The 22,985-nt window shown below is 53.3% G+C and overlaps 1 protein-coding gene across 5 annotated transcripts in view; it reads left to right on the forward strand.

Annotated features, from left to right (window-relative positions):
• The window catches only part of TJAP1 (tight junction associated protein 1), a 34,577-nt gene that overhangs the window by 6,567 nt on the left and 5,025 nt on the right, over positions 1-22,985 (forward strand). The window contains exons 4-11 of one of the 5 annotated variants that reach the window (XM_082755558.1): positions 14,071-14,165; positions 15,535-15,588; positions 17,096-17,254; positions 20,051-20,079; positions 20,746-20,907; positions 21,390-21,456; positions 21,945-21,974; positions 22,840-22,947. In XM_082755558.1, the coding sequence (XP_082611684.1) occupies positions 17,129-17,254; positions 20,051-20,079; positions 20,746-20,907; positions 21,390-21,456; positions 21,945-21,974; positions 22,840-22,947 (522 nt within the window). In that variant the 5' untranslated portion in view covers positions 14,071-14,165; positions 15,535-15,588; positions 17,096-17,128. The other 4 variants (XM_082755560.1, XM_082755559.1, XM_082755556.1 and 1 more) reach the window with 4 other exon arrangements.

Below are 22,985 nucleotides of genomic sequence, written 5' to 3' on the forward strand. Positions count from 1 at the left end.
TCATATATTTCTATTTAGTATGTGTGCATACATATAAAAATATAAATGTAACATACGTCATATCTACAGAATGCAAGCAGACTCCTTTTGTCTCTTAGGAGCTGAAGGGCTTTATAGGGTTTGTTTATTTATTTAATTCGTGTGTGTGTGTGAAGAGTGGTTTCCCCTTTGTTAGGCTGTGGTGGCAGAATTTGATGATAGGAGGGCATCTGGGGCTTCACAGCTAACCTGAAGCCTTCAGGAAAAGTTTTACGATGCCGCCTGGATTTATTACACCTTTGCCATTTCAGCTCCCAAAGACAAACTATTTTTGTGCTGTCTGCGATAATTTAAATTCCCTCCAGGAGCTTCCAATGACTAACTTGTGCTTATGGTGAAACCTCCCGTTTTTTCCAAACCCTAGAAGCACGATCTGTTTCATAACTCGACGTGAATTGATGCTCCTACATACATCAGAGCCTAAAGCCAGCCGGTGCCTCAAGGCTTTGCGTAATAAGGAGAATATTCAGCCTTTGCTGTACAAATGAGACCAGATAATGGGGTTCGGATACCTCCTGCGTGCTGGGTGACGGAGCAGCTGCTGAGGAATGCAGATATAAGTAGTTCGTTTATGGCTGGCGTGGTGTCTCCAGCCACAAATCCTCTCCTGGGCGGGTTGGGTAAGAATCTGGGTGGAATGTGTCACCAAGGCACCTCCTTCCAGACCCATCAGCTGAATGTGAGCGCTCCCAGGCTATAGCATAAGCATCCAGGGGGCCAGTGGCAGAGAAAATGGGTCTTGGGTAAAGCAGGCGACTTATTTCCAGAAGGATGCAGTTAGAAAGGTTCTCGCTGCTCTGCTGAAGCTGCTGCATGGCATCCCTCAGAAATAGGAACTTTTTCCTGCAGCTTCCTGCTTTGCTCTCCTCTTCCCCTGACCTGGGGAGAGCAGCTGGAAGGGCTCATCCTGGCCTTGTCCAAGCCTAGGAGTTGCCCCCTGCTTGTATTTTTCTTTTAATTCCCTTTTGGTAAGAGGCTTTGCAGTCTGTTTGATTTCTTGTGCCTGGCCGAGATGGAGGCCAGATAGCACCAAATAAGTTTGTGGCTGTTTGTGTGGGCATCTGAGATCTGGCAGGCACCTGCTAATGAGCTGTGGGTCATGCCGTGGCAGCTTGGCTGAGTTTCCATCAAGCTGGCTCTTTGTTGCGGCGCTGCGTGTGGACTGTGTGTGTTTGGGGATCCCTCTTATCTCGCCCGGCTGCAGAGGGTTTTCCTCCCGTTTGCTGCCTCCTCGCTCCCCACAAGGAGAAAAATTGCCCGACTCTGCCGAGCTCTTAACCTCAAGATCGAATCAGCTGCTTCACTCCTGCTTGTGTAGGCTTCCCAGATGTTAGAGGGGCGTGGGGACGTGATCGTATTTTGAGCTTTCCCTCTGTGGTGCTGTTTTCGATGCTGTTTGTGGAATTCACCTTCCCCTTTCCCTCGGAGCTGCCGGGAAGGAATTGCTGCTGTCACCCCGACCAAAGCTCAGCCTCATGCCTCAAGCCCTTACCCCTCGGGGCGAGGACTTTGCCCAGCAGACGGTTTATTTACGAGCTTGTATCACCCCAATCTGCTGGGTTAGGCCCGAAGGGAAGGATTTGGGGCAGTGGAAATCACGACCCAGAGCCCCTGGAACAGGGGAGGGGAGAATAGGAGTTAGCCATACAGTTAACTCCCCCCCCCCCCGCCTCTTCTTTCTTCTGTTTCCTCACCTGCCCAGCTGTGTAGTAGGTTAGCAGTACGTGTCTGTTCTTATTCTTATGAAAGTAGACTTTGTTCTCTGAAGACTGCTAATCATGCCCCATGGGGGTGTAATCAGTTATAAGGTATTTAATACGGTGCAGGCGGGAACAGGCCGCCTGGCCGAGCTGGCAGATTGCAACACTACGGTTATAAAGGGCCCCTTTCCCCCACTCACCCGCCCACCGGTGGCAGAGGGAGGGTTGTGCCTTGGAAATAAAGGAAAATAAAGCTCGGGGGGGGGGGAGGGCAGGGAGAGGAGAGGCTGAAGGGGCAGCTCCTATTCCGGGAAGCGGGCCGGTGGCAATGCTCGGAGGGCCGTGGCCACGGCGGGTTGCGCTGTCGAGGCTTGCAGGATTTTGGGGGCAGTCGCTGCCCAAGTGGATTGCAGGGGAAGGGCCCTTGGCAGCCTGCAGAGCAGCAGGGGCTGCTGTCCTCTCGGCACTGGGTTTTCTTGTGGTGGTTGGGGTTTGGGGAGGTATGGGGCGGTTAGGAGGGGAGAAGCCCTTTCTCCTGCATGCGGTGATTTAGGCACCCAAGCCGGTCGGGCGCTTTTGTAAAGCCTGCCAGGCTTCTATTTATATCTTCGGATAGAAATCTATTGGTAAAGCCAGCCTTTCGTGCCTCTTTCTTCCTGGTGCTGGTACAGCAGCCTGCCCTCCCGGCCAGGGAGGGAGTAGGTGGCTTGAGGCCTTGGATCCTAATGGGCACGGGGCAGGCTGCTGGGCCTCATCTGGTCCGTTCTTGGTACCTCATCCCAGGCCATTCCCCTGGCTGATGGGTTTTTAGGCGGGGATTGGCATTTTATTGTGTCCCACGGGGGTAAGTGCAGGTTCAGAGCAGGAGATGCAGAATGCAGCCTTCATTTTACGGGCTTGAGTGCTGACAGCTTTACCTCCTGGTTCATCTTTTATCCCGTAGGAGCAACTTCCTGTTTAGTACCTGAATTCTTTGAAAAGCTTTTGGGACTTCCAGGAGCTGCCCATGGGGAAAAAAAAAAGAAGTGTTTGCTGACTAGAACCTAAGGTGACTCTAAAATAGTGAGGTTCTGGGACTAGAGGTGACCTGCCTGTTGGATTTTTGGGCACTGAGTCTCTGGTGGTTGTGTCAGTGACCCGGTGTCCGTGCTGCTGGAGGGGAGGAGGATGCAGAGTGCAGATCAGGGCTGTTCTGTGGGCAGGAGGGCAGTGTTTTTGGAAGGGCTTCATTACCGAGGAAGAGATTGCATCTGGGAGAAGCTGCTTGACTTCAGGCAGAGTGCTTGCCTTGGTGAGGAGGAAGCCCTGGACCCTTCCAAGCACCCCTGATGTGTGAAGTCAGCCTCCTGTTCAGCTCTGCCCCCTCAGCTCAGCAGGGCTCAGTGCTGAGATCTCCCCTCCTCTTGTAGGAAAAGGCAGGGAAATTCCCTTCCCAGGCAGCCGTGCAGCTCTCGCTTCCCACTCAGGGCTACTTCCAGCCCTGCTGATGGCTCCTCACATCCCCACACCGGGCAGCCCTGCTGCCTCGCTCGGTGGCTTTTTAAGGTATCTCAAAGCCTCCTGAAGGGTTCAAAAAGGCCTCAAAAAAGACTTTGAGGCCAAAACTGTCATCGGGGTCCTGGCAGCGGCAGGGCTGGCGTGCGTGGGGAGCGTGGCGGGTGTCAGCCGGGCGGGTGTGTGGGCTTGCTGCTTGTTTTCCTCCCCTGCCCGGTGAGGAATGCGATGTGTTTGCCTTCCTTGGCCTGTGGTTGCAGCCACATTCCTGTGCTGGGAGTCAGCGCGGCGCGGCGTGCTGTTCGTGCCCCCCGGCTACGTGCTTTCAGCTCCACATCAAAGGTGTGTTTGGTGTGTAGCTTGTGCCATTCCTGGCCACACCTGGTGGCCTGCAGGCACGCAGGAGGTGGAGTCTGGCTGCGTTTGCAGATGGCATTCAGGGTTCAGGCTCCTTGCTGCTGGAGAGGCTGGAGCTGAGGCCATGCTAAACAACCCCAGGAATGCAGCGGGAGAGCCGAGCGGCACAGTCACTCCAGGGGCATGTCCTAGCAGCGATGTTTCCTTTATAGCTGCAGCAAAATAAGTCATGCCTGCTCCTCCGAAGGAACTGCCTGTTTGCTCGGGTGTGTTGTAGGGTTTAATTTATGCCGATAAGGCCAATTAAGGTTGGCCTGTCCCCCTGCAGCCTGTATGCTCTTGGTAATCAGCAACGATTGAGTGACTCGTGCCATCGTACAAACTGCATGAAATGCCTGCCCAGGGGTGCAATGGGCCCAGGATTTAAACTGGGCAGGAGTGCTTCCCCCCAGACAGTGGGATAAATGTTCTTACACGTGTTTGCTGCAGCTTGACTGCCCCAGCTGCTTCTGGAGAAGCCTTCCTCCTCTTCTGGCTAGTACCTCAAGAGCTGGAAGCTTGGTGCAGGATGGCAGGTCAGGATGCAGACGCATTAATTTGGGATCCTTGCAGGGATGCCTGAGAGGAACAGGCAGTAAGTTTTGTATGTCGCTGTCACAGGAGCCCTCCCAGTCCTATTTACATAAGTCTTTTGTTTGTCTGGCTTGGGGGAAAAATGCCCTCTATTGTCAGCATCAATCCGAGTATGGGCGCAAGGTTTGTGGGAAGAACAGCGGAACGTCTTCCGTGTCCTGCTGCAAACTCTGAGCTTTCCAGCTCATTAGCCAGTTGGCTTTGATCTTCCAGTCTTGCAGTTCCCCTTCTGGCAATTTCTAGCAGCCTTCAGTTCTCTGACCAGCCAGGCATCTCCATATCCGAGTTCATCCTCTGCAGAAGACCTCCCTGCTGCCATCCTTAGCCAGCAACAGGCACGAAAGAACTGACTTTTGGTAGCCCTCTGCCTTCATAGCGTCGCTGTTACTTTTTGGCCGGGGCCACAATCTCTGGATCAGCTGCTGCAGAGCTCCTGCTACCAGACTGCTCCATGCCACGGGCTCTTAGGAAAGATGCACGGCTTTGAAAAGCAGGATCTCAGTGGTGGCTGATCAGGGGCACCTTACTTGTTGCAAAAGACAATTGTGATTGCAAATAATTTCCAGTCCTTTCACATGGGGCTCTCTTCTCCCCTGATTTTACACAAACTATGCATTTTATTTCAAACGAGTGGCCGCTGGCTCTCTACCTTCCTTTTAAGACCTGGGCGTTCAGGAGAAAGCGTGTTGCTTGAGTATTTGCTTTCCTTCCTCTGTTCTGCGATGCCAAATTCAACAACATCTCCTGTGGCAACACGAAGTGGAACAAAATATAAATAGGTCTGAAACAGGATTATGTGGTAAGTTATTGATGGAACGGTTAGGTGTATGCAATCGTTGCGTCTTTCGGCTTTGTCATGCAACATGGGCAACTGCTGCAGAAATGGAGAACTTGGAGCAATATTTAATCCAACTTTCCGCTTGCCAGGAAAGGAGTGAGGCTGATTCGTGGTCTTTTGCTTCCCCATCAGTGAGTTTTAATATATTGAGGAAAGAAGGTTGGTTCAGCTTCCCCGCAGGCCTTCAGGAGCGTGTAGGAATCCAGGTCCTCGTGCTGCAGTGTCCAGTCCCGAGCACCTCTGCCAGGGAGATGCGCTCCTGTGGCTGGAGCAGGAACCCTCTCCAAGCAGCTACATCTCCCCCTGCTGGGACAGGGCCCGGAAAACAGGGCTGCGGCCTGAGAGGGAAGTACCAGGAATCCTTCTGACCCTGGAGCACCTTGAGCCGGCAGCAGGTGTGGTGTGCCTCCAGCCGAGACATTCCTGAGGCCGGAGTCACGGACTCTAGAGCCCAGCTCTTGTAGCTGCACGAAGCAGAGGGATGAGGCAGCGGCGCTGGACAAACACCTCCACACATCTGCCTGGCAGCGCGCTGGCATTCCTCCACTCACTTTGCCCTCGGATGAGTGGCGACCTGCTAGCCCTCCGGGTGCTTTCCTGTGATAGCTCCCCACAAAAATGTACGCAGGACCTGGCAGCCTGCTTTCTGTAGGGCATCCGGTACCAACCATCTTCGCAGAGCCCCTTGGAGGAGAGGTGAGCGGCGGTGCCGTCGTTTGCAGCGTGGTGAAGTGCTCGCCTCTGCTGCTGAGAAGATGTTTTCCCGTAACCTCAGAATAATTAACAGGCTTGTACTATCCCAGGGGATAACAGCGGTGAAGACCAGGCGCTTGGGTTTTACAAGAGCAGTGCTAGTCTGGACAAGCTGCCCTGAGGTGCAGCAGAAGTGCCTGGCCTCACTGCGGTTGCCCGTTGGGACACTTTGTGCTTGTTATTACCTCCCACAGAACTGCGCTGGTGTCAGCAACGATGACAAACGTGGAAGGAGATGGTTGAGGAGAGTGCTAACGCTGTGTCAGAGGGAAGATCCTGCAGAGGGGGAAGGTGAAGCTTTGGGGTATAGGACGAGGGAGCGGGACAGCCACAAAAAAGAGAGGAGATGCTCAGGGTTACGCTCTGCTTCAGGAGCCGCGCCGCGCTGCTGTTGACAGAGCTGAGACAGCTTTTGTGCCCAATCCTGCCCTTGGCTCAGGCCCTAAATCTGCTGGGCCCAGCAGCACTCTCAGCTTCTGCAGGGAAAGCAGCAGGGGGGGAGAGGGCGGTGAACGCCCTCCTCGTTTCTAAACTGCGGCTGGATGGGGTTTGTTGCCCTAACGCCCCTTCTTCTCCTCTCAGTGCCACCTTGCTCTTCCCTGCCAGCTCCTAAGGAGCTGTAGGTGACGTGAGGATCAGTGCTTGAAGGAGGAATGACCTCGCGCTATCCTTACCCGGCGCTGGAGCCTGTAATTTTACTTTGTTCTGCTGTCTGCGTTCGGTGCGGTAGAGATCATAAAATATTTCTCTGCTGGAAGATTTTCGCTGATAAATAGCGCAGGGGATGGCCCGGGTTTCCATGGCAATGCTTCTGAATGTGCTTCTGTGTCACCAAAGACAGGGGGACTTAGAGTTGAGGAAGGGTTGAAGGTTTTCCCTGAGAAAAGGGGATGGTGGCGAGGCGGCGTGTTCGTTGTTTGCCTGCCCTTGGGTAGTGCCCCTGATATATAATCTGGAGAAGGAGGAAGCTGCCATTTGGCTAATGGCAGGGATGGACGGTGTCGTGCAGGCTACAGCTGGACCCCTGGCCACGCTTAGCTGTTCAGCTACAGCTGCAGCTGCACGATCACACAACAGCTAAGCCCGTACCATTCTCTGCCTCTCACATCTGACCATCTGCTAGGGAAAAGCTAATTAAACCAAAGCGATTCTTGCCGGGATTAAACCCTAGCAGCGGAGAAAATTGAGAATAGTACCACTATTGTTCTCCCGCTGCTGGACCAGGATAGCTGCTTTATTTGTGGCTGTAAAGAATTGCAGCCTATTCAGCTCGTTGCTGTCAGGTAGGTGTTCAGCTCGTGCACTTTCCTTCTTTCTACCCCGGATCGCTCCTGGGTTAGGTGCAAGAAATGAGGCTGCCTCGCTGAATTTTCTCGCACTTCCATTTTTTATGGCAGCTGAGGCTGTTTCTCTTTACGTGGGATTTCATGCAAACGCAGCCCACGAAGCTGTTTTCTCTCCTGGTGCCTCAATTTCTTGATTAGGGGAAATTGCTCCTGTCTCACACAGTGCTGAGCATGAATCCTGGCTCTGGTACTGGGGACCTGAAACCTCGTAATTGCTGCAAGCAACTGGTATCCATCTGAGATTTGAGACCAAGCAGCTTAATGGGAAAATGTACCTGCGGCCCTTGGAGAGTTTACATTTCAGTCTCGTAAAATAGAAAATGTGGAAGCGCAGTTCCCTTAGCAACTGATCTCTTGCATGTACCTACAGCCCTACAGTGTTACCGTGGGATGCGGGCTTCAAAATAGCTCTTCACAAAAAAATAATAAATTAAATGGACTTGAAACTCGGGTTGATTTCAGTGCTGCTCCTGGAACTCGAAGTGACAGCTCACCCTCTTGTCCAGGGCTGTGGCACAGTTACTTCGATGGCTGAGGAGGGATTTAGTTCTCTGCAAGGGGCTCAGAGTATTTTCCATTTGTCTTTCTGTTTTGAACAGGGAAGACTTGTTGCACCAGGAGGTAGCGGCCCCAGGAGAAGGCAGTGGCAAGCAGTGAAGGTTGTGTGGCTGGAGTGGATGTGAGGAAGGTTGGAGGGAGCTCAGAGACCACACTGGAGAAGCCCGTAGAGATGAAAGTGAGGGCACCAAAAGGCTGAAGATAAATTAAGTCTCGATACTCAGGGAGAAACGGTTCAGATAGCTAAAACTTGAGGACTGAGGGGAGAAAAATGGTAATTTTGGAGTTGCTAGAGTTTAATGTTGACAAATTTGTTTTGGGTGGAAATGTTGTGGGAGCCGGAGGGGTGAGAGGTGACTTCAGGGTGTGGGTTTGCAGCCCTGTGCCTTCAGCCTTGTTTTGTGCATGTGCTCGCTGCAGGGTTAGCAGGAGAACCTCAGACTTTCGTGGAAGCAGCGCAGTAGTAAGACCGTGCCTGGGGGCAACTAGCAAACATGCTCCAAAGAGTTTACTCAGATAAGCTGCTGGTGAGCCATACCTTTAGGAATGAGAGAGCGGGGAACATTCCCTTCCTGGTGTCTGAGCTGTTGGACATCAGCAAGCAGAAGCTGCGTGGGTGTCTGGAAAGCAGGGTGCAACACACGGCCTTGCTAGCACCCTGTGCCCCTCGCCTGCGGAGAAAGGAGAAAGCTCCGTGCCGTGCAGGGCTTGGCATCATGATGGTTAGTTGGCATAGGAGTAGTAAAGCCTCCAAGTCCTATAAATGTCATAACTTTAATTCCTTAATGTACCTCGAGCAGTGTGGTTGGCTTATGTTGATTCTGAGAGAGATGCCATTCTCTGTTTTGTCTCGTTTCTTAAAAAAACACGCAACGAAACCTTCTTAGGAAACAGAAAAGGGCAAAAAGGGTTAACTGCAGTATTGTTAAGGATTATGCCTTTGCAGGGAAGTTGTACTGATTTAGCTTAATCAGATTAGAAACAGTTGTGATTATATTAGGGCAGCGTTCTTGTATAGGCATCCTTAATTTCGTTTGTCTTGTATCTATCTATTTAACTTAAGTTGATTCAACACAAAGTGCTCTTAAACTGAATTAAAAACATTTCCCCAGGAGGGTTGTACCACTTTACGTTATTTCCTAACTCAATTGACTTTACTGCAGTGTATATGGAGACGAGACCTTGGGGAGAGAGCTGCTCCTTTTTATTACGAGCTGAGCGGTTTGTCGTGTCGGGCTGCGGCCGGGTGAGCGGGGAATCAAAGAGCCCCTTGTGGCCGTGTCGCTGGAGGATGGGCACTCTGAGCCCTGCAAACCTTCCTACAGCTTGGGCATTCTCAGCCCTAGCGGGTGATTAAAGTCATTGTTCCCCCTCACCAAATGGGGCTGTCCTTCCTAGCGCAGGTGTGAAGCCCCTGGAATATTGTCTTGGGGTTGCTCCTCAGCCTGCCAGTAAAAGTGCCTGCAGAGCCGGTCAGCCAAAAGCAGCATTTCAAAGCCTTTTCAAATCTTTCGTGTTTTAAGGGACTTTCGTGTTTTAAAGGATGGCTGAGAAGGTTTGCGCAGGACTTTTCTGCAGCCACGCAGAGCTGGAGAGAAATTTTGCGTAATTTAATGGAGCTTCCCAGGCACCACCTCACCCCAGCGTGCTCCGTATTTTATGTGACTCTGCATGAAGGGTGACTTCTGCAAGACTCGTGGCTAAAGAAGAAGTTACAACAGGAGCACTGCAGGTGCCAGTTCCCTTTCCCATTGGAAAGGATGAATCCAGTTGCTCCATGTGAGTGAGGGCTGTACGGGAACAAAACTGGCACGTGGACTACTCCGCAAGGCTGGCTGTGGTGGCAGCATTTCCGAAGAAAGCCGACTGCTATAAACACGCCTTTCGTGTCTTGAAATGTGCTTTTGCCACCGCCTGCACGCATCGGGGCTGTGCCGAAAGCCTCTGCGACCTTGCGAGTCCTCTGTAGGTTGGGTCGCTGCGACGAGCTTGTCCATCTGTCCTCTGTAAGTTATGCAAATCGGGCGCTGTGCTCCATTGTCAGTCTGCGTGGGTACTGCCTGGCGTGTGGGCCATCTGTGCACCGCCACAGCTCCTGGATGGAGGCTGCGTTTCGGGCAAGCCTATAGGTTGCAGTAACGGAGCATTTCCTCGTACTGCTGTTCGTCTGTGGCTCCGTGACTTTCGGTCTCTGCAATTAAAGAATCGGAGGCCACAGCTTTCTCATAACGTAGGAACCCGTGGGCTGAAACTAGAGGATTGCTGGGGGCTGGATGAGGCTTGGGGGAATACTTAGAGGTGCTGAGAAGGCCACTTGTAGGTTGTTGAAAAATTTTAAGTCGTTCCTACATGTAGTTTGTCCTAATCCGATGCCTTTTCATTGTATGCTCTAGGAAGGTAACGTAAGATTTTTTTTTCCTTTTCTTCCTCTCCTACACAGTGGAGGAATTGGCACGGGAAGGGGATTCCTACATGTTGAGTTTCTACAGAAATGCTCACCCACTCCCTCCTTCGCTTCTCTTCAGTTGTTTGCTTAATGTAGCCATTCTGCTGTTTGTGACTGAGAGAAAAGGTGAGGCCGTGGCTCCCCGATTTCCCTCATGTCATCTCCCAGCTTCTGCCAGGTAAATATTGTTAGGACATCGAGGTTTGCTTTTACTAGCAGGACCCAAGTAGTTATTTTCAGGAACTTTTGAGGTTACTCCTAACCTCCATGAGCAGTTTTCTCATGGCTGGGCATACATCTCCTGAAATACCTAAGGAACGTGCTCCTGAAGCCTCCCGTGGAAGATCTGAAAAGAACCCAGGTAAGGAGACAGAGCGGGGAAGGAAGTGAAATCTGAGGTGCAAAGATAACGGTGCTCAGGAGGCTTGCAGCCTAAACCACCTTGTGAGAGTTGAAAGGATCACTCAACAACCTAAAGAGCTCAACCCAAAAGGATGGCTGAACAAAATGAGCTGAATTCTGGTGCATCAGAGTTTTTGGGTAAGGGGCTCTTGTTAGCCTCTCGTGTAGATGCCAGGTGACCTTTTGCCGAGCTGGTTCTTGTGTGGTTTCAGAGGTAGCCATTCAAGGTGGTTATGCTCTTCTGTGCATTGGAAAGCTCGCGTTCATTTCCTGGTCAGAATCTCCCCTGGGTATTTTTATTCTCCATTAACATTCCTTCTGGGGATTGTATTTGGGTCCTTCGCTTCCTGTCCTGGTCCTGTTCAGATGTTAATCAGCTGTTGTGTTCTATTCCAGTTACGGGTGAGCCATGGCAGTGTTTCTTGGGCAGTGCTGATCTGCTCTGGCTTTTATGAACGGGTTAGGGAAGCTAAGCTGCTCTTACCAGCTACTGCAGGCGCTGTGTTAATGCATATTTAGGAGTAGGGAGTCCAGCTGAATTGGGGTCTTTGTATTGTAGAAAGAGGGATGGGACTAAGAAAAGTCTGATTCTGAGATGGAAGAGACTTCCACGGGGTGCATGGATGTGACAGACACACGATATGTGCTGCCCAGTGGTATTTATATTCAGCCAGAACTACATAAGACTGGATTTCATTTACTTTGGAAACATGGTAGGTGCTAAGCAGGGTTTGTTCCGTGGCCTGTTGTTCAACAGCTAGCCCAATCCCTTTCTTTTGGTATCTTCTGGAGTTTTTTCCTATGCAGGGAGCAGAGATTTCTGTTTAACAGTCAAGGTTAATTGGTCTGAAAAGGCAGGAATGAGCAATAATCCTCCTGAAACTCAATTTTAATCCAGGAGTCACTATAATGCTATTACTCAGCTCTGAATCGTGCGCATTAACATGCAGGCAGAACCGAGAAGCAAGTTTCTGCACTGGGAGCTGTCATCCTTTTATTTTAAAGCCAGCCTCAAAGTAACTAGCAGCAGGATGGATCTGAACATATTTTTAATTGGAATTCCTTCCCTGAATGAAAAGCTCTCATTAAATGTTAAAGCGTCCTGTAATAACCTTGCCGTCCTTCTCCATTGTGCTTGGCACGAGCGGGCTGCAGGGGCTGCTTTTAACTTCAGGCAGCTTGTTCTCCTGTCCCAGGCAAGACCTCCTGGTGCAGTTTTTGCATCTCCTCTCTCTCTGATTAGCTGCCTCCATCAGGCTTGCTGCAGCAGCTTCTCACTTCATCTGGCTTGAGACACGCGGAGGCGAAGGTTGGCTCTGTCCATACGCATGGCAAGGCAAGTGGCAAGCCCCTCTTCTTGCTTCTCGGGAGGCAAGCGAGGAGAAATTGTTGAAATTAAAGCGGGCTGTGCCCATCTCTGGTGCTGGATCTGTGTTGGCACTAGAGGTTGGCTGAAACAGCGTGAAGTTTCTGGGTTAGCTGTGATGATCAGCTCTGTGGCACAGGACGGTAGCAGCGATTATTTTTACACATGAGTACGTGATTGGAGTTTTTTTTTGGAGTACTCTGACTTGGTGGTAGCCAATGAGTGTTCCCGTAGTGTTGCTTTAGAAACAAATGGGGCTGTGATGGTGCTATGGAGTGTGTTTTCCCTGTCATACAAGTTTATCTTTCTGAATAGAGAGCAAGATCAAAGAAACGTTGCTTTAAAAAGGAAAACACTGGGAAAGATGACAACGCCTGAAATAAGGAACATTTTCCGCAGTGTAGTCACCCTGTTTCTGTTAAGGAAGGGAAATGCTGATCCTGAACTGGTGAGCGGCCTGTTTTATGGGATCAGAAAAGGCAAGACATGAGCAGGTAATGATGAGGAACACCCTGCAAGTCCTTCTCTGCCCTTTTGTAGGGAACGTGCAGCCGCTCCAACAGCAACGAAGAGCTAACCGTGCGCCTCCTGGTCTGAAAACCAAAGCTGATTATTAGTTACCTCGGGGCTGGAGGGACTTTGCAAATACCAGGAAAGCAATAAGTGTCTGCACTGTTGTTTTTTTCCTTTGATGCTTTTTCCATGTTGTCCAGAGGGTTTGTATGTGTTACTGGAGAAAACGTGATGTGAGTGAGGTGGTGTCATGGGTTCTGCGGGCCCTGGGTGGAATAACCCAAGCCATTCTGTGCTGCACCACGTCTGCTCCTGGTGCGTGGTGAAAGTCTTGGCCTTTCCCAAGCCTCACAGAGGACACAGCCACTTGCAAACGGAGAGGGTGGGTTTTACACAGAGGGCTGCTGCCTGAGAGCAGCAACTAGTCAAGCATGCACACGCAGCTGCGCTCAGTCCCTGTCCCCGTGAAAAGAGGGGCTGTGTGGTTCCTCTTTGTGAGGGGGTGGAGGAATCAGCAGCTTTTTGCATTAACAGAGCAAATTGTTAGGTTTCTACTGCAGTCTTCAGAGCCTCGATGTGCTCGTGGCTTTGCCTGGAAGACAAGGCTATTGCTGAGGCTGGTCAGGGTGCAGACCCAAGCCTGGTGACCTTCAGGGAGCTCTTCCAGTGAAGCTGTCTCTGTCAGTGAGCTCAGAAATGACTCTGGACTGTGGGTAGTAGCTAGAAGATGGAAGAATTGGAGCTGGTGCAGGTGATAGTGTTTACAGCTCTCCTCCTAGCAGCCCTAAGGGACATTGCCGATGAGAGATGGACAGGGCAGATAAAAAAGGAGCAGGAGGTTAAGTTTCCTCTTGTGTTACAATGCTAATTAGGATGGCAAAGACCAGGCTGAAGAGCTGCCTGCTGCTGTAGCTCCAGGACAAAGCCGAACTTCTCCTGGGTAGTTAAAATGTGGACCCGACAGCGAGCTTCCTCGGAGAGAAGCTTGTGAATAGTGTGGTGAGTGCAGGGCAGAAATAACGCTGTCTTAAACCTCTAGGTAGTGCCTGTGTCCTTTCCAGCTTTGAAGCACAAGGTCTGTTTATTCTGCAGAGAGTCTGCTGCTCTCTGAACAGAGGCACGGGGAACTGAGCCACCTTGGGTTTCTCTCTGTGGTAGCAAAGGATGCCCACTCACTGCAGGCAGAGAGCTTAACTGTGCTGTTTGGCACAAGGAAGTCTGCAAAACAAACTCGGTTGGGGTGGCAGGCTGGTTGGGGCACGCATGGAGGAATGACAGAGGCTGATCCCTGGCGCTGATCAGGAGCACAGGCTGGGAAGCAGTGACCCCTGGAGCCACCTAGGAGAACCATCCGCCTTTCAGAGCCCAGTCACCGTACTGCAGAGGCATCCAGCTCACTGGAGGGCTGCTTAAACAAAATACACACCACTTCTTTGGGACGCAGTGAAGACAAGGAGCTTGCTTCACTCGATGGTCCCGTCATCAGACAGTGGCTGGATGGTGCAGCAGTTTGCTGCTGGCTCCCATCCCGGCACCTGGCCGTGGGTTGGCCTGCGCGTGCCTGGCTGTTTCCATGCGTTGTGTTGATGGGTGACTGACACCGAGTTTCCTTTCTCATGTTTCAGGGGCTGTTGGCCAGATGCTGCTGGATGCTGACAGGAGAAAGCTGATTCGGAGACGGGCAGCCAGAGATGTTTGGACACGTCGTCATTTTGGATCTGTAAGTCCTTGTTTGAGGGGAAGTTGCCTGGAGGCACCGCGAGTATTTGAGTGTCGCTGGAAATGCTCAGATCATGGGGGCAGGTTCCCAGTCCCGGTAGCTTTTTGAGGTAGGTGGGGAGGAGATGGCAGGTATTGGGTAGGAAGCAGGACAGAAGCATGTCACTACGCCTCTCCTCACTACAACGCTGCAAAGCGTCGGGAGGGGGAGAGAGAAGGTGTAAATCCAGGAAGGACCAGGTCAGTGAAGCCTGAATCTGCTTCTCTCTCTCCCTCCCTGTGCTTTGCAGCTTTGCCCTGCAGAGCAGTTAGACTGTTGTGAAGCTGTTTTTCCCTTTGCTAGTCAAGACCCGACCGCAGCCTTGCAGTGAGGAAGGGGGCCAGACAGCTCGTTGGGCCCGGGCCAGCGCTAGGGCACCTTTCAGTTTGTTTTGGCAGCGCCTGAGTTTGCGTGGTCCTGGTTGCCTGCCTGTGCCATTCACCTTCCATCTGGCTCTCCCCGTGTGCATACAACTGCTCCACACCCTGCGCTCCCGTCCCGCCTCCCAGGGCTCGGTGCCACGGGCAGGGGAAGGAGCAGCGCAGCAGCAGCAGCGCGTCAGGAACGGGAAGACTCCGCTGCCATGTCTTAAATCAGGGGCAGAGCGATAGCCGCAGAGCTCAGCTCTTCCAGGCAGCTCGCAGGTGAAGCCATTTCTCGTCCTGTGGCCATGCGTACCCTGGGCTGTGAGCACAGAAGATCCTTTCTGATCTTGTGTTATGGCCTGGGTTGGACGGACAGCGTTTTACAGCAGCCTGTTAGCGTGCCACGCTCTACCTTGCTGCTGTTTGCTGGCAGCCGGAGAGTAGCTTATCTTCCTCTGCCTCGTAGAGGTGTGGGCCATCACAGCGGTAGGCACAAGGACGTCATGTTTTGGCTCCGAGGAGAGCCTGCTAATTGCCAGCTCATTTGTCGGTGCACAGACTTAACAATTACCTCACTCAGCCTTGTAGCATTACCAAGCTCCTGTCCCTAAGGCTTCACGCAGAGGAAATGAGCAGGAAATGTCCAGTTTCACAGGAGGTGCCTGTAGTCCTTCCTGGAACCAAGGTTCTCTGTGAGCTTCACGAATTTTGAGTTTTTATGGTCCTGATCACCTCGGATGTGTCCTTGCCAAGTGGCTTTCCAGCTCTTGCAGGGCCATGTGGCTCGACGGTTCTAAGCTAATTTCCTTTCAGAAGATCTGTTGTGGGTTGGGGCAGGCACTTAGAGTGAGATGAACATCCTGTCGTCCTTGGTTATAAACATGCCCCACTCCTTAAATATTCATGGGGTGAGATTTCAAACTGTTTCTTGTATGGATTCTGAGCTGTTTGTTTCCCTTCTTCAGGGCATCTGAGTGAGGGTCCGTGCTTCATGAAGCTTTGAATTTGAGCCGAGGCTGGTAAGTGCTCAGGTTTTAGGGGCAAGAGAAATGATAGTGTGGTTTCAGCTCGGGATATCTGTATGAGTATCTCCTGCCCTTAGCCTGGCAGGAGTTGACAGAAGAGATCACCTGGTTGGCGGTGGGGTGTTGACAAACCTGCTGCTGGTCAGGATTTCAGCATTTCTTTTTGAAGAGGAGAAATGTCTTCACAGCAAGGCAGAGCCAGCTGTGGTGTTTGGAGATGCAGTGCAATGTGTATTATTTTGCTGGACGTGTTTTTTTCTAAAGCATTAGAGATCACTTCACCTCACTGGTTCCTTTTAAGAGAAAGGATCTTGAGGGAACAACTGCAGCAACGTTGAATTTTCAAGATTTTGATGGTGGATTTGACAGGCTAGTTTTAAGAAGTTGCTCATGTACGTGGAAAACACATGAGAGACTTCAGCGAGCCTGTGTTATTTTTTTTTTTAATGAAGAACAGCTCACGAATTGTCCTGTGAAGTGTAAAGCCTGCTGTGGCTTGGAGCCACTCTGTGCCTGGTGCAGGCATTTCAGTCCTCCCAGGGGGCCTGATCTAAGTGCTGAGAGGGTGCAGCCAGGCAAGAGTGGATGAGAACTGCAGAGAACTCTTCAGGGGCTCCATTTAGACACCGAACAATGTGTAAAACAAGTGGCAAGGCTGCTTGGTGGGAAGTCTTCCTGCCCTCCACTCGAAGTGGTGGAAAGGAAGATTATTCCATGCATACAGGATAGCTGCTTTCCTTCTGCCCCATATTTTGCTCTTGTGCTGCTCCTGCTCCTGCAGCAGGTGGATTCTTCCTGCCCAGCACAGTTTGGGTAAAGGCACAGAAACTAATCTGGGCTTTCTTGCAGTGGTACTGCTGCAAGTTGCAACATCTGACCTTAGGTACCAACATCTCAGTGGCATTACTCCCTAATTTGATGCCACCTGTGACTTGGGAGTGCTCTTTTCACTTTTCTGACGGAGTGAGTGGTTGGAAAGGTATGGCACCTCCTTCTGACAAGCCTCCCGTGGTTTGCCCCGCTTGTGGCCCAGTGTTAGCAAAACTCTTCTCAGTTGGGGCTCTTTAATGACCGGAGTCTCCTCCCACAAAGTCCCTGCCGGCAGCGGCAGCACATAATCGATAACCCCTGCTGTCAGTGCTGCCTGGCAGGCTCGCTGGGTCCATATTGGAAGAGGCCTTTCCTAAAGAGCCTGATCGATAGGCTGCTGTGAGGCCTCTTCTGGTTTGCTATATATAATCCAGCTCCACACGAGCTACGTGAGTGAGCGTGTGGAGAAGGGGGGAGAGGATGTGCCAGCCCTCCGCTCCCCCTGGCTGGGAGGACGCGGCTACCTCTGACTTTGCTCCCTCTCCTGCGGCCGCCGCTCGAGCCGTGCGCTCACATCCCTTCCTTGCTCTATCCACGCTCTGCATGGGGAGCCGACGTCCTGCTGGGTTGCTTCTCGGATTGCCTGCAGCGCGCGTGACTCCCTCTCCCGTGCGCTTTCTGCTCTCGGCAGGTAGCCCGCCGGCGGAGCCCCGCAGCCGGGAGGATGTCGAGCACGGCTCCCTCCAAGAAGCCCTACCGCAAGGCGCCCCCGCAGCATCGCGAGGTCCGCCACGAGGTCCCCATCATTCGGGACGAGCAGGACGGAGTGATTTTGGCCGAGCAGAGTCAGGTAACAGCTTGCCGGGTGGCGAAGGGATTAGCAGCGGCGCGCCAGCACGCAGGGTTTAGTCGCGCCGAGGCGGGCCAGCTCGAGCAGGCGGAGGGGTTGGAGGTTTGCAGCCCCAACTTCTCCTCGTCGTGGTCTCTGGAGTCCAGCAGTGAGAAGGAAGCGGCAGGGCGCCGAGCAGAGCTGAATGTCAAGAGCCAGCCAGCACTGCCGCGTGGTAGGAGGATGGCACAGCGGGGCGGGAAGCGGTGCCCGAACCGCGCTCGTGGGCACCTCGGCAAATTTGTGAGCCGCAGCATGGAGACGGTCGTGGTGCCTGGAGATGAAAAACCCCACCCTCCTTGCTCGTTCAAGAGCAGGAGCCTGGAACGCTCGCTTATGTTTAAAGAGCCTCCTGAAGTCTTGGCACCGAGGAAGTTTCGGGTCTCCCCTACGCAGCTGCCTCTGAAAGGGATCTTAAAGCAGACCGGCCTGCGGGCGGGTGCGTGCCCGGAGACCCTCCGCAAGTCCCGCTCCGTCGAGGCACTTCCCCGTGGCCGCAGCTCCCGCAAGTACAGCGACCCTCAGCTGGGCCTCGGCCGCAGGGAGCGCAGCAGTGGCAGTGCTGCCGACTCTGCCAAGCGCAAGGAGAAGCTCAGAGAAGAGAAAATGCTCTTCTCCAAGTTCCTGGACGAGATTACCCAGCGGGTGCTGAGTCCCATCCGCTTGCGCTCGCTGGGAGAAAGCAGGGGAGCAGAGCAAAGCCAGAACTCTGCCCGTTTCGCCAAGGGGTTTGCCCCAGAAAGCCGAGGGGAAGGTCATCTGGAAGAGGTCAAAACCAAACGGGCAAAAGAAAGATCCTCGTGCCCAAGCAGAAGAAAAACAGCAAAGAAATGTGAGGGGCCGGGAATGGCTTCGTGTCAGAGAAATCGTGCAGAGGAGGCTGAGAGAGTTTCCAGATTGAGCAAGAAGCCCGTTCTTGGGAGAAAGAACAGTAAGGAGAAAGTTCTTTCCTTGAAGAGAAGGGTGGTAGATCTGTGTCAGTATGAGCTGCAGAAGCTGGCAGCCCTGGGGCTGGCAGGGACATCCTCTGGGCAGCAGCACTCACTGTCTTCATGGAAAAGCAGTGCAGAGGGCAGAAGGGATGAAAGCAGTCCCTGTTCCCGGCTGTTACAGCCACACCATCTGTCTGCTAAAATCGGGCAGAAGCAGAAAGTGGAGCCGAACCACCCAGAGAAAGAATCCTTTTCCCCTCCAACACCCTGGAGCCGGGAGGAAGGGCCAGCTCCACCTAGATCCTCCCCTTCCTGCAGCCTGGCACTAAACAAGGTAGGTGCCAGGTCTGCTGGCTCTCGCAAACGGGGGTCTCACCAAGGCCGAAGCCCCCGCCTGGCTCTCACTTCACCCCTAATGCCAGCGTGGGGGGACAGAGCGGGCCCCCAGCCCTGAAGCTGTGGGCGTCTCGTCACCAGAAGCTGCTGTCCTGTGGTGCTGCTCGTGTCGCTGCTGCAGGCTGGGTTTATCTTTGGTTTATCTGGGGTGCTGGATCTCTCCTTGATGGCTTGTTTGGGTCTTTGTAAGCCATCCCCTCTTTTCTCCAGCCTGCTTTGGGGCCACTGCCTCATTTTACTGGAAATCGCCATATCCCCTTTGCCTGCTCGCTACCCTGTGCTGGGTGTGGATTTGTAGGGGTTGGGGAGGCAGTTGCTGGGTAATTCTGCAGGAATTACTGACTGCCTTGTGGGGTAGGGATGTGAGGAAAGGGTGGATTGATGCTTTGCCTTTAAGGACAGGAAGGGAGGTGCAGGCGCTGAGGACCATCCTTTTAAAATGAGCAGTGATGAAGGAAGCCCCGTGGTGTCTGAGGGCCAGGCCTGAGATGAGTTTGCCCTCTGTAACGCTGCTGGAAGCTTGGCAACCTCAGCCACAGCTGCCTGTGGCGTGGCCTCTCACGCTTCATGGGCAAGGTGACGTGTGGCAGCTCAGTGCTGCAGGTACACCACGCACCAAAACTGCTCCGTGGGCAGCTTGGGCCTCGAGAATGGTCACAGCCTTGAGCTTTCACAAGAGATGTGGTTGTTGCTAGTGCTGATTGAATCTTGCCCAGCTGTGCTGGCAAGCAGCAGCCACCTTTTGGGTTAGCGCAGGGAGCGAGAGCAGCGCAGCCACGTGCTCCTGGTGCAGCACTGTCTCGCCTTGTTCTGCAGGTCCCTGCTCCCACCAGCTCCGGGGACCTTGCCCAGAACGTTTCTTTCACAGGCTGTTCTGCCCTTTAGTGTTTCTTGTGCTGTCCTGGAGCAATGACAGTGGCGCTCTTCAGGTCTGCAGAAAGAAACCCTTTTCACAGCATCGTCTAGCTGGCGTGACTGCTGGACAGACAGCTCTTTTCATCTCCCAGAAGACACGCTCTGATTCTTCTGGGAGGCCTCGAGGGTGTTGTGGTGGCACGTTAATTGCTGGTGCCTGCTGGCCTGTGAGATTCCTGCTCCCTGTTAATCGTGGATGGGCAGGAAGGTGAAACACCAGCAGAGGTGGCCGTGTGGTGAGAGAGGCTGGTGCTCACCGTGGGAGAGTGAAGTTACCCAACGTGTGTGGTGGTTTCTGGTTCAGCTGCTCTGAGCCAGAGCACACAGTCTGCCTTAGCATGGGCATGGGGGTGGTGTGTACAGATCCCAGCTTCTAATCTACCTCCCCTGACCCCTCAGAGGAAGAGCAAGAGTCCCTGCTAGGATCTGGCAACAAGACGTTGCCCTTTAGGGGACGGTATGAGACCCACTCCTCCCCTGAAAGAATCTCACATCTGTTTTCTTCCCTGTGCAGGAGCCCTTGACGGATGCAGAAAGGATGAAGTAAGTGTCCTGCTCCCCCCGCCCGCTTGTCGTGCTGATCCCTCACCTCGTGGTCGTGCCACCTGCAGGGCGAAGCTGCCTGCCCCTGCGGGCTCCCCTCACATCTCCAGCCCTCCTGGGGCCGTGTGGGCAGAGCTTTGGTCTGTGCCTTGCCAACCTCAGGAGGTGTGGGGCCGCAGATCTCCAGTGCAGGTGCAGGCAGAGGAGTCAGTGGGTGTGGTGGAAAGCAGGAGATAAAGCCTTTAACGCAGGTGGAGGGAAGAATGCCTTCATCTCATTGCCACCGTCGTAGTGTGAGCCACCAAAACCAGCACGCAAGGGCCTGCTGCTGGGTGAGGGTGAGGTGTGGGGCCCAGACAGCTGCTAGCACTGCGCTTCATCCTCTTCTAACCTGCTCGGGGATAAATTATTGAGTGGGTCTCATTCAGCAGGGAGCTGAGCAGCCCATCTGGCGAGCGGACTTCACCCGAGCTCTGTAACCCGAGAGGGAGCTGGGAGCTGATCCCACAGCTCGCGTGGGCTTGGGTTTGAGCCTCCCTCTCCTAACTGTGGTGCACTGTTCACTGCGTGGGCTGGGGTCCCCTGACGGTTCAGTTCCTGGCTTCTGGGGTCTCTGTGTGGGATGTTGAGCCCCAAAGCAGTGGGGCCATGTCGCTGTGTGCCCAGGTTGCTGCAGCACGAGAACGAAGAACTGCGCCGGCGGCTGACCTACGTGACGAACAAAATGGAGGCGATGGAGAGGGAGCTGGAGTCGGGGCAGGACTACCTGGAGATGGAGCTGGGCCAGAACCGGGAGGAGCTGGAGAAATTCAAAGACAAATTCCGTAGGTATGGAAAAGCAAAAAAAATGAGGGACAGAGTTGGAGCAATCACTCCCAGCAAGGGCTCCCTCGTTTGCTTCGAGCAGGCTGTGCCCTGCTGTGTCGATCGGAGGCATGCTGTCCTCAGAAAGGTGCTCCCCCAGACTGAGGGGAGGGTGAAAACCTCACAAGTATTGCTTCCTCCAGGGTGCAGCAGGCACGCTGCTAGCTTGAAGGGTTGTCACAGCTCAGAGTCATCCAACATCCTCACACCCTTCCCAGCAAAAGCATGAAGGGTCACCCAGCCAAGCTCAGCTTGCTTCTAGTAATTTGGGGTCTGGAGGCCATTATGAGGCAGAGGTGAGGCACAGCTGACATGCCTTGGTGTCTTAGTGCTGGGAATTTCAGTCTTCCTGGAGGTGTGGATTAATTGGTTTGCTGGGCAGTCACAAAGAAGACTTGTGTGAATGCCCGAGATCCATTCCCACGTGTACCACCTTGGTCCTGTAGGTTGCAGAACAGCTACACCGCTTCCCAGAGAACCAACCAGGACCTGGAGGAGAAGCTGCACGCCCTAGTAAGTGCCTTACTCGGTCCCTACAGAGGGGAGGTGGAGGTAGACCTATGTGCTAGGAGCAGAAGGGGGAAGGGGCCCTGGCTTTAGCCAGCAGGCGTGGAGGTGGGCGAGGGTTGGGATTCTGGCCACGACCACCTAGTCCCCCTTCTGGCTGGTGTCGTGAGCTGGTTCCTTGATTTACGGAGCCCCTACCTGGTCATGCACGTGAGCTTGGTTGCCCACAACATAACCGCATGGTGTCCGTCCGTCGTGTTGCTTCAGTCCCTCTGGAAACGCCAGGGATGTGCCAGCCGCTCCTGGGGGGCTCGTCCTGGGGGGACGGGGACAGTCAGAGCAGAGCCAGCGTGTGTGTGTGTGTCTGTTGTGTGCATTCATAACACTCATGGCTGTTTCTTTTCTCTCCCTCCCCCCCCCCCCCTCTCTCTCTCTCTCTCTCTTTCTCCTCCCCATGCTGCTGCTGGCACACGCTGGGTGCGCTCACCTCTCAGGCCTCTCTCAGCCAAAGCTGGATTTTTGCAGTTGCGTCTTTTCGTTTGTGTGTTTTTTCTTTTTTTCCCCCTTTTACGTGTCCCAGCCTGTCGGTTTCATTGGCAGTCCCACATGCTCCAGCCCAGCTGGAGGGGGGCCCCCAGCCCTCGTCCAGCCAAGGGCTCACCTGGTATCCAGCAGCTGCCCGCAGCTGCAGCAGGCCCTGGCTTGCAGCGCTCCATCCGAAGAGCGTTTGACACCGAGCCAGTTTTCTCTTCTTAACTCTGTCACTTGAATTTCTTGGGTCAGTATTCATTGTGCCCCTCTTACATCCGGGTCTCCGCCTGCCCTGCTCCTAAACTGTTAGGGAGTCTGAAGAGACGAGACCACTTGCATTAGGGTGGGCGTTGAGTGAGCTCCAGGTCCTTTTTCTTACCAGAGCAAGGCCTGAGCTCTTTCAAGGTGGTGTCCTTTCCCTGCCAAACAAATCTGTCCGCTCAGCACAGCCTGCTGACCTGTATGGGCAGCGTTCTCGCTCCGTTGCCCCAGAGCAGTGGGCTGGGTATCACAAATTTATAGCTCCTTGCTGCTGGTGGCGGGATGGGATGAACTATTCAAAGCCACCACCTTTCCATCAGGCACCCCATCAATCAGGGCAGAGAGGAAACGTGGTTGTGCTGCGTTAAGGAGCTTTCAACTCAGCTGTCACCTCTGCAACCAGCAGAGTGGCCAGCTCCACTTGCCTTTGGAGGCCCTCCCTGGGTGAAGAGCCAGCCTGTCCCCCTTGTCTGTCTGTCTGGAAGTCTTTGTATCCCAGCTGAACGTGGCGTTGTGCTATGCTGGGGGTGAGGTGGGTGGTGAAGCCGGTTTCTTCTGTGCTGGGGGGATTTACACCCTTCTGTTCTCACATCCCAGATCAAAAAGGCAGAGATGGACCGCAAGACGCTGGACTGGGAGATTGTGGAGCTCACTAATAAACTGCTCGATGCGAAAACTACCATCAACAAGCTGGAAGAACTCAACGTGAGTGAGTCTGCAAAGGGTTGTGCAAGTGTGGTGAG

This window comes from Aythya marila, assembly GCF_965140915.1.
Source record: "Aythya marila genome assembly, chromosome: 3".
In the NCBI taxonomy this organism is placed as follows: domain Eukaryota; kingdom Metazoa; phylum Chordata; class Aves; order Anseriformes; family Anatidae; genus Aythya; species Aythya marila.